General features: G+C 36.8%; 1 protein-coding gene across 4 annotated transcripts in view; it reads left to right on the forward strand.

The window, feature by feature from the left end:
• Positions 1-12,546, forward strand: part of IL1RL2 (interleukin 1 receptor like 2) — a 71,501-nt gene that overhangs the window by 3,455 nt on the left and 55,500 nt on the right. For all 4 annotated transcript variants that reach the window (XM_027835322.1, XM_027835319.1, XM_027835310.1 and 1 more), the window contains one exon: positions 4,031-4,235. In XM_027835322.1, the coding sequence (XP_027691123.1) occupies positions 4,031-4,235 (205 nt within the window). The remainder of the gene's footprint in view (positions 1-4,030; positions 4,236-12,546) is intronic.

Here is a 12,546-nt window from a genome sequence, read left to right on the forward strand (position 1 = left end):
TGTGTGTGTGTGTGTGTGTGTGTGTGTGTGTGTGTGTGTGTGTGTGTAACATGGTTGAACCTGTACTTCAAGAAAATCACTTTAGAGGCTGAATGGAGAATGGATAAGAGTAAGGAGAGACCTAAGGCAGGCAGACCTAGCAACTGGCAAATGCAGTAGACTAGATGTGAGGTGATAAGAGCCAGCCTCAGAATGAAGGAGAAAAGGGAGCATATTGGGGAGATGTTGCAAAGGTGAAATTGATGGGTCTTGGAAACATTGGATATGGGTGGTGAGAAATATTGAGAATTCAAGGATGACTCCTAGATTTTGAGCCTGAAGGACTGGGAGGATGGTTTTACCTTCTGTAGTAATGGGGAAGGTCAGAGGGAAAAGAGGTTTTGGGGGGCTGGAATAATGAGTTCTGTTTTGGACATGTTGAATTTGTCTGCTGGACATCCATTTCAAGATGTCCACAAGGCAGTTGGAGATGCAAGATTGGAGGTCAGCAGAGAATTTGGGGCAGGATAGGTAGATTTGAAAATTATTAGCAAGAGATGGTAATTAAATCCATGTGATCTGATGAGATTATCAAGTAAAGTAGTATAAAGGGAAAAGACAAGAGAGCCAAGGACAAACCCTGTGTGACACCTGTAGTTAAAAGAGGGGATATGGATCCATCACAAGAGACAGAGAAGGAGCAGTTAGGCAGATAGAAGGAGAACTAGGAGAGAGTAGTGTCCCAAAAACCTAGAGAGAAAAGAGTATCAATTTTCTCAGTTTTGAAATCTAGATACTTGGAATGTGTTTTCCTCTTGTTAAAGCCGAGGCTTTGGAAGTAGAGATTCCAAACCCTGCCCCTCATATTCAGGCTTCTGAAGTAGTGACAGTGGTATTAACAGTAAGGGGAAAGGAGATAAAAAGACTCCATGGTCAGGAAGAGGTTCCCCTAACAACAGTAGTCTTTTGCAAATAGCGTAATTTTAAGGACTTCCTAGGTCCATAAAAGGACTTTCAATTCCAGCGCAGGAAAATGAGTCTCTAAATTTTGAGACTTTTCCCACCAACTGAGTCTTAACCGTATGCTTGTTTCAGGACTATTTTATTAATAAACTGACTGCCACACAATCACAAGGGTTAGATATTATTTGATTAACAACTGTGAGAGTATTAGCTCTGCTGAGATTGTAGAGGCAGGATCAGGCTTCTAATTGGTCCTTCTACCATGTAAAACTGGAGTCAGGAACAGGAATAAGACTGATTCATTTTGTACTTGATTATAGAAGACTGTACATCCCATCAGGAGTTCTCAAAAATAAGAAGAGTTTTAAAAAACCACAAATCATGATCAGTTACTGAAGAGCTAATTAACTTTCTCATAGCAATGATGTTTCAACTCACCCTCAGACTCTATTAAATTTGTTTCTATTTTTTTTTATCTCATCTGTCATATTCATGCCCTATTTCTTCTCTTTTCTTTCTTTTTGTCTATATTTTTGTCCCTCTTCCTCCACTTCCCTTTTTTCCTTTTTCCCTTTTCCTCTTTCTATCTTTTTCTCTATATATTTTTCTCTTCCTTTTTCCTCTCATTTATTTTCCCTTTCACATTTCCACTTCACTATCTCCCTTAAATATATACAAAATATAAGTACATTTTATAACTTTATCTTTTGAATACCATTTTAATCATGTGATTACTTTTTTTAAATGGAGTTTGAACGTTTTGTTATTTTAAAAACAAATTCCTTGATTGAGTTTTTTTTTTCAAATATATAGCCCCCAAATGATTTCTTTGTCCCACCCCCAAGTTATAGACTGGTTGCAATCTGTATTGGTGGAGGGAGTTAATAAATCATGAGTTCTGACACTGATGGAATAATAGGCCATCATTGTTGTATTGATATCTGAAGCAACATGATCAGTTCTGGGTGACACCCAAGGAAGAAGGAGGAGGAGCAAAAGGGGAGGAATTTTGCATCCTTCATATATACATACATGGATGTGTGTATACGTGTACACACATACATAAACAAGTGTGTATATTATACATATATATAATATGTGTGTATACATACATCTTTTTATCTCTATCTCTTTTTTCCTCTCTTTCTGGGTATCTTCTCTATCTTAGTTGTTGACTAACACAAAAGACAACACACACAAGAGAAATACAAAATAGGTACATGGTAATTGGGGGCGGGGGAAGAGGTAGCAGCTGGGGGATCTGAAAAGATTTCATGTAGGAAGTGGTTCTTGGCCTGAAGCTTGAAAGAGACTCTGGATTCTCAGGAAAAAAAAAGTGCATTCCAGGTATGACAGTCAGTCACAGTAAAATCACAGACTCAGCAAAGTTTTTCTTTTTTAAAAATAAAATTGATTTTAATCAATCCAGCTATGTTTAATTTTCAAAATCAAATCCACATCTTTCCTAAGCTATTTTCCCTAATACATATGGCCTAATTGTTTCTTTTGGGGCAGCTAGGAAGTGCAGCAGATAGAATGCCAGACCTGGTGTCAGGAAGACTCATTTCCCTGAATTCAAATCTGGCCTCAGACACTAGCTATGTGACTGTGGTCAAGTCACTTAACCCTGTTTGCCTCAGTTTCATCATCTATAAAATAAGCTGGAGAAGGAAGTGGCAAACCACTCCATTATCTTTGCCAAGAAAACCCCAAATGGGGTCACAGAGAGTCAGACACAACTGAAAAATGGCACAACAAACAGTAGTTGTTTCTTTAATGCCCTTTATCATGGTAAGACAAGAGAAGAGGAGTTAGGCATAAAGAAGAGTTGCAAGGACAGTTTCACTGGACTGGCATGTCCATGAATAGGAGTACTATTTAATAAGACTGGAAAAGTAAGTTGGGGACAGGTTGTGAGGGACTTTAATTGTCAAATAAAAGAACCATTGGAGTTGATTGAATGAGAGCCTGACACACACCTGTGCTTTAGGAAAATCATTTTGGCAGCTTTGAGGAGGAATTATTGGAGAGAGAAGAGGCTTGAGGCAGAGGGATCAATTAGGCAGCCTTTGCAGTAGTTTAGAGGAGAGGTGCTGAAGACCCCAAATGGGTGGTGGCTATGTGACTAGAGAGAAGGAAACAAATGTGAGAGAACATGTGGAGGCAAAAATTATAATACTCAGCAACTGACAGGTCAATAGGGGTAAAGGAGAGTGAGGAGTTGATGGTGATACCAACAGTTTGCAAACCTGAGAGACTGGAAGGATAGTGGTTCCCTTGACAAAAATAGGGGAGTTCAGAGGAAGTGTTAGTAGAAGGAGTGAGACAATGAGTTCTGTTTTGAAATTGCAGAGTTTGAATTACCTGTGCTCCAGTTCAAAGTGTCCAGTAGATGGTTGGTGATGCGGAACTGTAGCTCAGGAGAAAACTAGAGCTGGATATATAGATTTGGAGTCACCAGCACAGACATAAAATTACCAGAGAGAGCAAGTGCAGAGAGAGAATAGAAGCTGACCCAGGAGAGGGTCATCGGGTTTGCTCATAGTTGGAGGCCTGATCTTGATGATGATTCTGCAAAAGAGATTGATAAAGACTCAGACTGGTAGGAAGAGAATTAAAGAAAAAACAATTTCTTGAAAAACCCAGAGAGAAGAGAGCATTTAGGAGGAGAGGATGGTCAAACATTTCACATGCTGCAACAAGGTCAAGAAAGATGAGGACTGAGGGTGGGGGATAAACCATCAGATTTGGCAGTTAAGTGATCATTGGTATTTTTGGAGAAGGTAGTTTAGTTGAATGATGAGGTCAGAAACCAGACTAGGTTTCTATTAGTTAAAGATTTCTTTGTTACAGAAAACAACTGAGCATGGGTTTTTAAATATATTTTAACTATGACAAGTGTGGTGCTCCTCACAGTCATTTGGACAAAAATTATGCTGGATGGCAGAGATGGCCCTGGTGATCTGTGAGATCTTTTAAAATTGCAGTGTCTTCTGTGTGCTAGGTACTCAATAATTATTTATTGATTGATTGGCACTTACGACTCTGACTCAAGAATTGTGTGATAACTCTGCTGTTTTACTTACAGGGATTTAGGTAGCTGTCAGAAAATCTTCGTGAACCTAACTGTTCAAAATAGGAGTAGTGGTTGGTGTGGTGATTCCAACAAAGACCTAGCAGGGCTAGCAGATAATCACAACCAACAAACATTATATTTGGGGACAACTAGCATTCTTGTATGCCATATAGTTACCCTTCCAAACAGTACTTTAAGCCCAACACAGTGGTATAAGGTAAGCACCAATATTCTCATTGCTTTCTCTCTTCCACTATGTCCACTCCATCCTCTTTCCTACTACCAAATTTCAGTTTTGAGATAGGATTGCTAGGGAGATTGATTTAAAATCATAGGATCACAATAGATATCAAATAACTGAGACCCATGTCATATAAAGGAGTTCCACTTTTATTTATAGTGACCATTGGTAAGACATTAAGCATTTAGATCTCCCCCTCATTTAAGACTATTCCTAACATATAAGAGATAACACATGGGAAAATTTCAACAAAATTGTTTTAAAGAAAGTTGAACTCAATAAGTGCTCATTTAATAGATGAATTAACATTGTATAAAAATCATATTTTTCTTCCTTGGACATTTAAGCAGTTCAAAGCAGTGAAAAGAACACCGGTCTTTGAGTCAAGAAACTTGGGTTTGAATCTTGACATTAACACTTGGGAGCTATGTCAACTCACTTAACCTCTCTGAGTTTCAGCTTCTGCATGTATAATACCTGCACCACTACTTTTGATATATAATACCTTTTATAATACCTGTTAATAATACCTGCACCACTACTTTTCAAAGTTGTTGAAACGCAAGCACTTTGTTGTTTTTTTGTTTATTTTTAAAACTTTTTTTTATTAATTTATTTTGATTTGTCAATAATCACTTCCATATGCTTTTGAGTTTAAAATTTTTCTCCCCCTTCCTCCCCACCACCCTCCCCAAGACGGCGCACAATCTGATATAGGCTATACATTCACATTTCTATTAAACATTTTCACATTAGTGATGTTGTAAGTAAAAATTAAAACCAATAGAAGGAACCATCAGAAAGAGGAAACAAAACTCAACAGAAGAGAAAAAAAATAGCAATTCAACTTCTATAGTTCTTTCTTTGGATGTGGATAGCATTTTCCATCATGAGGTCTCTGGAGATGTCTTAGATCCTTGTATTATTGGGAAGGGTTAAGTTTATTAATATTAGTTATCGCACAACATGGCTGTTATTGTGTATAACATTCTCTTGATTCTGCTCACTTCAATCAGCATCAGACCATACAAGTCTTTCCAGGTTTTTCTGAAGTCAGCCTGTTCAGCATTTCTTATAGCACGATAGTATTTCATTACATACATATACCACAACTTGCTCAGCCATTCCCCAATTGATGGGCATCCTCACAATTTCCAATTCTTTGCCACCACAGAAAGAGCTGCTATAAATATTTTTGTACATGTGAGTCCTTTTCCCTTTTGTGTGATCTCTTTGGGATATAGCCCTAGAAGTGCTATTGCTGAGTCAAAGGGTATGCACATTTTTATAACCCTTTGGGCATAGTTCCAAATTGCTTTCCAAAATGGTTGGATCATTTCACAACTCCACCAACAATGCATTAGTGTTCCAATTTTCCCACATCTTCTCCAACATTTATCATTTTCCTGTTTTGTCATGTTGGCCAATCTGATAGGTGTGATGTGGTACCTCAGAGTTGTTTTGATTTGCATTTCTCTAATCAATAGTGATTTAGAGCATTTTTTCATATGACTATAGATGGCTTTAATATCTTCATCTGAGAACTGTCTGTTCATATCCTTTGACCATTTATCAATTGGGGAATGACTTGTATTCTTATTAAATTTGACTTAATTCTTTATATATTTTAGAAATGAGGCCCTTATCAGAGAGACTCGTTCTAAAAATTCTTTCTCAATTTTCTACCTTCCTTCTAATCTTAGTTGCATTGGCTTTGTGCAAAAACTTTTCAATTTAATATAATCAAAATTATCCATTTTGCTTTTCGTAATGTTCTCTATCTCCTGTTTGGTCATGAATTCTTCTGTTCTCCATAGATCTGATAGGTAAACTATTCCTTGCTCTCCCAGTTTGCTTATAGCATCAGCCTTTATATCTAAATCATGAACTCATTTTGACTTTATTTTGGTAGATGGTGTAAGATTTTGGTCTATGCCTAGTTTCTGCCATACTCTTTTCCAGTTTTCCCAGCAGTTTTTTTTTTCAAAGAGTGGGTTCTTGTCCCAGAAGCTGGGGTCTTTGGGTTTATCAAATAATAGATTACTATAGTCATTGACTACTGTGTCTTGCATATTTAACCCATTCCACTGATCCACCACTCTATTTCTTAGCCAGTACCAAGCAGTTTTGATGATTACTGTTTTATAATACAATTTAAGATCTGGAATGGCTAAGCCACCTCCCCCTGCATTTCTTTTCATTAGTTTCCTTGATATTCTGGACCTTTTGTTCTTCCAAATGAATCTTGTTATTATTTTTTCTAACTCTATAAAATAATTTTTTGGTAGTTTGATTGGTATGGCACTGAATATGTAAATTAGCTTAGGTAGAATTGTCAATTTTATTATATTAGCTTGGCCTATCCATGAGCAACTGATGTTTTTCCAATTATTTAGATCTGACTTTATTTGCATGGTTTTGTAATTGTGTTCATAGAGTTCCTGGGTTTGTGTCGGGAGGTAGACTCCTAAATATTTTATAGTGTCTACAGTAAGTTTAAATGAAATTTCTCTTTCTGTCTCTTGCTGTTGGGCTTTGTGGGTAATATATAGAAATGCCGATGATTTATGTGGGTTTATTTTATAGCCTGTAACTTTGCTTTATTATTTCAAGTAGTTTTTTACTTGATTCTCTAGGATTCTCTAAGTATATCATCATGTCATCTGCAAAGAGTGATAGCTTTGTTTCTTCTTTGCCTATTCTAATACCATCAATTTCTTTTTCTTCTCTCATTGCTAAAGCTAACGTTTCCAGTACGATATTGAATAACAGTGGTGATAATAGACATCCTTGTTTCACCCCCGCTAATATGGGAAATGCTTCTAGCTTGTCCCCATTACATATTATGCTTGCTGAAGGTTTTAGATAGATGCTATTTATTATTTTAAAGAAGACTCCATTTATACCTATGTTCTCTAGTGTTTTTAATACGAATGGGTGTTGTATTTTGTCGAAAGCTTTTTCTGCATCTATTGAGATAATCACGTAGTTTCTGTTAGTTTTGGTGTTGATATGCTCAATATTGAACCAGCCCTGCATTCCTGGTATAAATCCTACCTGGTCATAGTGTATTATTCTTGTGATAAGTTGCTTAATCTATTTGCTAATATTTTGTTTAAAATTTTTGCATCTATATTCATTAGAGAAATTGGTCTATAATTTTCTTTCTCTGTTTTGACTCTTCCTGGTTTAGGTATCAGCACCATATTTGTATCATAAAAAAGAATTTGGTAAGACTCCTTCTTCACCTATTTTCCCAAATAGTCTATATAGTATTGGAATTAATTGTTCTTTAAATGTTTGATAGAATTCACATGTAAATCCATCTGGCCCTGAAGATTTTTCCTAGGGAGTTCATCAATGGCTTCTTCAATTTCTTTTTCTGAGATGGGGTTATTTAAGTATTTTACTTCCTCTTCTGTTAATGTGGGCAATTTATATATTTGTAAATATGTATCCATTTCACTAAGATTGTCAAATTTGTTGGCATATAGTTGGGCAAAATAATTCCTAATTATTGTTTTAATTTCTTCTTCCTTGGTAGTAGCTTCACCCTTTTCATTCTTGATCCTAATAATTTGGTTTTCTTCTTTCTTTTTTTTAATTAAATTAACCAAAGGTTTATCTATTTTATTGGTTTTTTCATAAAACCAGCTCTTAGTTTTATTTATTAGTTCAATAGTTTTCTTAATTTCAATTTTATTAATTTTTCCTTTGGTTTTCAATATTTCTAATTTGGTGTTTAATTGAGGATTTTTAATTTGTTCTTTTTCTAGTTTTTTTTCGTTGTATGCCCAATTCATTGATCTCCTCTTTTTCTATTTTATTTATGTAAGCATTTAGAGATATAAAACTTCCCCTAAGAACTGCTTTTGCTGCATCCGTAAGTTTTGGTATGTTGTCTCATTATTGTCATTCTCTTGAATGAAATTATTGATTGTTTCTATGATTTGTTGTTTGACCCAATCCTTTTTTAGGATTAGATTATTTAGTTTCCAATTATTTTTTAGTCTATCTTTCCATGGTCCTTTATTACATATAATTTTTATTGCATCATGATCTGAAAGGGATTCATTTAATATTTCTGCCTTTCTGCACTGGATTGTGAGGTTTTTATGCCCTAGTACATGGTCAATTTTTGTGTATGTGCCATGTACCACTGAGAAAAAAGTATATTCCTTTCTATCCCCATTCAGTTTTCTCCAGAGGTCTATCATTCCTAACTTTTTTAATGTTCTATTCACCTCCTTAACTTCTTTCTTGTTTATTTTGTGGTTAGATTTATCTAGTTCAGAGAGGGGGGAGGTTGAGTTTCCCCACTAGTATAGTTTTGCTACCTATTTCTTCCTGTAACTCCCTGAACTTTTCCGCTAAGAATTTGGATGCTGTACCATTTGGTACATATATGTTTAGTAATGATATTACTTCATTGTCTATGGTATCTTTTAGCAGGATGTAGTTTCCTTCCTTATCTCTTTTGATAAGATCTATTTTTGCTTTTGCTTTGTTTGAGATCAGGATTGCTACCCCTGCTTTTTTTACTTCAGCTGAAGCATAATATATTCTGCTCCAGCCTTTTACCTTTACCCTGTCTGTGTCACTCTTTTTCAAATGTGTTTCCTGTAAACACCATATTGTAGGATTATGGTTTTTAATCCACTCTGCTATCCACTTCTGTTTTATGGGAGAGTTCATCCCATTCACATTCACAGTTATGATTACTATCTGTGTCTTTCTCTCCATCCTTTTTTCCCCTGTTCCTGCTTTTCTTTCTCTTTTCTCCTTTCCCTCCCCACTAGTGTTTTGCTTTAGACCACTGCCTCCTTCAGTCCCACTTCCCTTCTATTAGCCTTTTCCCTTTTCTTCCCCTTTACCCTTACTGCTTCTTCTCTCCCTTCTATCCCCTCTCCCTTTTCTTTCCTCTTTTCCCTCCTACTCCCTGTAGGGCAAGTTAGATTTCTATACCTAACTGATTATGTTATTCCCTTCTTGAGCCAAATCTGATGAGAGTAAGGTTCAAAGAATGCTCATCCCCCTCCCTTCTTTCCTTCTGCTATAATAGGTTTTTGGGTCTTTTCCTGTAATGTAATTTACCCTTGTCTGCCTCCTCCTTTCTCAGTACATTTTCTTAGATCAGACTAATCCACTTACTTGGATCCATTTAACCCACTTGATTAGATTTTTTTTGTTTATCATTACATCAAAGCCAACTTATATCCACCCCCTTTATGTATATTCCTTTAACATGGTGTAATAACAATATAGTTCTCAAGAGTTGCAAGTGTCATAAACATTTTGCCCTTATTAACAACATATTGTATCTTTCTGTCCCATTTACCTTTTTATGTCTCTCTTGAATCTTGTACTTGAAGATCAAATTTTTTGTTGAGCTCTGGTCTTTTTATCAGGAAGGTTTGGAAGTCCCCTATTTCATTGAATATCCATCTCCTCCTCAGAAAAATCATGCTCATTTTCGCTGGGTAGTTGATCCTTGGCTGCAATCCAAGCTTCTTTGCCTTACAGAATATCATGTTCCATGCCCTACGGTCTTTTAATGTAGAGGCTGCAAGGTCCTGTGAAATCCTGACTGTGGTTCCATGATATTTAAATTGTTGTTCTTTCTATGGTTATTTTACCTTCTGGTTCTAGGACGTCAGGGCAGTTTTTCTTTATGATTCCTTTATGATTTCCTGAAAGATACTGTCCAGGCTCTTTTTTCATCATGATTTTCAGATAGGCCAATAATTTTTAAATTGTCTCTCCTGGATCAATTTTCCAGGTCAGTTGTTTTACCCATGAGGTTTTTTACGTTTTCATCTGTTTCTTCATTTTTTTGTTTCTGTTTGACTGATTCTTGCTCTCTCATAGAGTCATTAGTTTCCATTTGTCCTATTCTAATTTTTAACATATTGTTGTCTTCTGTTAGATTTTGTACTTTCTTCTCCAATTGGCCAATTGTATTTTTAAAGGATTTGTTTTCTTCAGTGTACTTTTTTTCCAGTTGGCCAATTGTATTTTTTAAGGACACCTCTACGTCTTTCATTTGACTTTTAAAATCCTTCTTGAGCTCTTCTAAGAAGGCTTTTTGGGCTTCAGACCACTTCATATTCCCTTTTGATGTTGCAGATGTGGGTTTGTTGACAATGTTGTCCTCTTCAGAATTTCTGTCTTGATCTTCACTCTTCTCATAATATGAATCTATAGTATGTTTCTTTTTACTCATGGTGTTTCTGTTTCCCTGGCCTTTAAAGAGATTGAGTCTCCTGCTGGGGAACAGAGGGCACTGACCCAAGCTTCATGTGTTGGGAGCCTAGGTCTTGGTCACTGGCTTTGTGTGCTGGGAACTATTATGTTGGCAGTTGGAGGCTGTAGGGTTCTGGAAGCTTACCTGGTGTTGGGCTGGAATTTTTGGGCAGTTCTAGGTTGCCTGCTTTTCCTTTCCTTTAGCTTTCTTCAGCTCCTTTTAGATGGGTGCTGCAGGGTGTTTATCTGCCTGGGGCCCCTTGCAGTGCTGCCTCCTTTAATTCTGCTGAGGCACTGGGAGATTCCTTTGCTGTAGAATGCCGAGGCCACCTGGTGGTTTTCTGAGGTGGTTTCTACCGGTTCCCCAGCCCTCACTGAGGCACTCAGAGTTCCAGGTGTTGGTGTTTGAAAGGCAAACACTTTGTAACCCTTAAATTACTATGTAAATATGGATAGCCAAAATAATTTTATCATTTTGTTGTTCAGTAGTTTTTCAGTTGTGTCTGACTCCTTGTGACCTCATTTGGGGTTTTCTTGGCAAAGATACTGGAGTGGTTTGCCATTTCCTTTTCCAGTTCATTTTACAGACGAGGAAATTGAGGCAAACAAGGCTAAGTAACTTGCCCAGGGTCACACAGCTAGTACATTTTTGAGGCTAAATTTGAACTCTGTTCTTCCTGACTCTAGGCCTAGCACTCTATCCACTGTACCACCTAGCTGTCAATTTTATCATACTTATGTGGAAAAAAAAAAGGGTTTTATCTGGTATTCTCCCCTCCCCTTCCTTCTTCCACATATTACCACTGAACAAGAATGTTTTCTTACTTTAATATGTCAGTGGATCTGCCACCTTCTTGATGTAGATGTTTGCTTGAATGATACAGATTGCATTGATCTTTACCCATCTTTTCCATGTAACTCTTGTTCAGGTCCTATCTGCAAATCCATAACAAGGACTATATCAAATGTGCTGGTGGCCTTCCTCCTGTTCTCTCTTGACATTTCATGGAGCCTAATTAGCACCCAGGCTATCCATCACTTCCAGTGTATGACTAACCCTTTCCCCCCCCAATCATATATTACTATCATGACATCATTTATGTCACATTTCCTGTGGAATTGCTCATTTTTAATGTGTTACGGTCTTCTCTCACCCACTCTGCATGTCTCCATTAACTTTTGCGTGATCTTCAACCTCAGTTCTTTGGAAAATTTGTTTTCTTTGTCTTACAGCTTAAAATATCACCATACAATTATTAATGTTAAAATATATTGTCCCTTGTTTCATGGAGTATTGAGATCATTATAAGAACTTGGTACAGTTTCCTAGAGGTGGCTAGGTGGTGGGGTGGATAGAGTGCTGGGTCTGAAGTCAGGAAGACTCGTCTTCCTGAGTTGAAATCCAGCTTCAGACACTTAATAACTGTGTGACCCTGGGCAAGTCACTTAACCCTGTTTGCCTCAGTTTCCTCATCTGTAAAATGAGCTAGACAAGGAAAAGGCAAACCATTCCAGTATCTTTGATAAGAAAACTACAAATGGGGTCACAGAGAGTCAGACAACTGAAACAACTCAACAACAACAGCAACAACAAATTTCCTAAAATAGTCTACCCTTCTCTCTTCCTGCCCTTTAGTTCTGATTTTGCCTCATTGTCTATGTGCGTTGTATGTCCAAGGTATTTGTATTGATGGACAAGTGCTATGGTCTGTCTTTTTAACTATACAATGCAATCTGGACAAAAGTCACTTCTTCCATAGGATTTTTCCTATGTGATTAGTTAAGCCAAACTCTTTTGGGTGATTATAGATTCCAGGTAGGAGACTCATAATTTCAAGGCCTGATGCAATTGACACAATGTCATCTGTAAATAGGACCATTTAGAAGACATCTCTGGGGAATTTCATTCATCTGGACTCTGTCTACACATTGTCCATGATAGTGGCAGACACTTTGACTGAACAATCAAAGATAATTTTGATTGATGATACTTTAATTGTTAAAATCAAGTCTATTATAAATAGAGGGTAATTGACTAGGATTA

The sequence above is a fragment of the Vombatus ursinus genome, unplaced genomic scaffold (assembly GCF_900497805.2).
Source record: "Vombatus ursinus unplaced genomic scaffold, bare-nosed wombat genome assembly UNPS02004312.1, whole genome shotgun sequence".
Classification (NCBI taxonomy): domain Eukaryota; kingdom Metazoa; phylum Chordata; class Mammalia; order Diprotodontia; family Vombatidae; genus Vombatus; species Vombatus ursinus.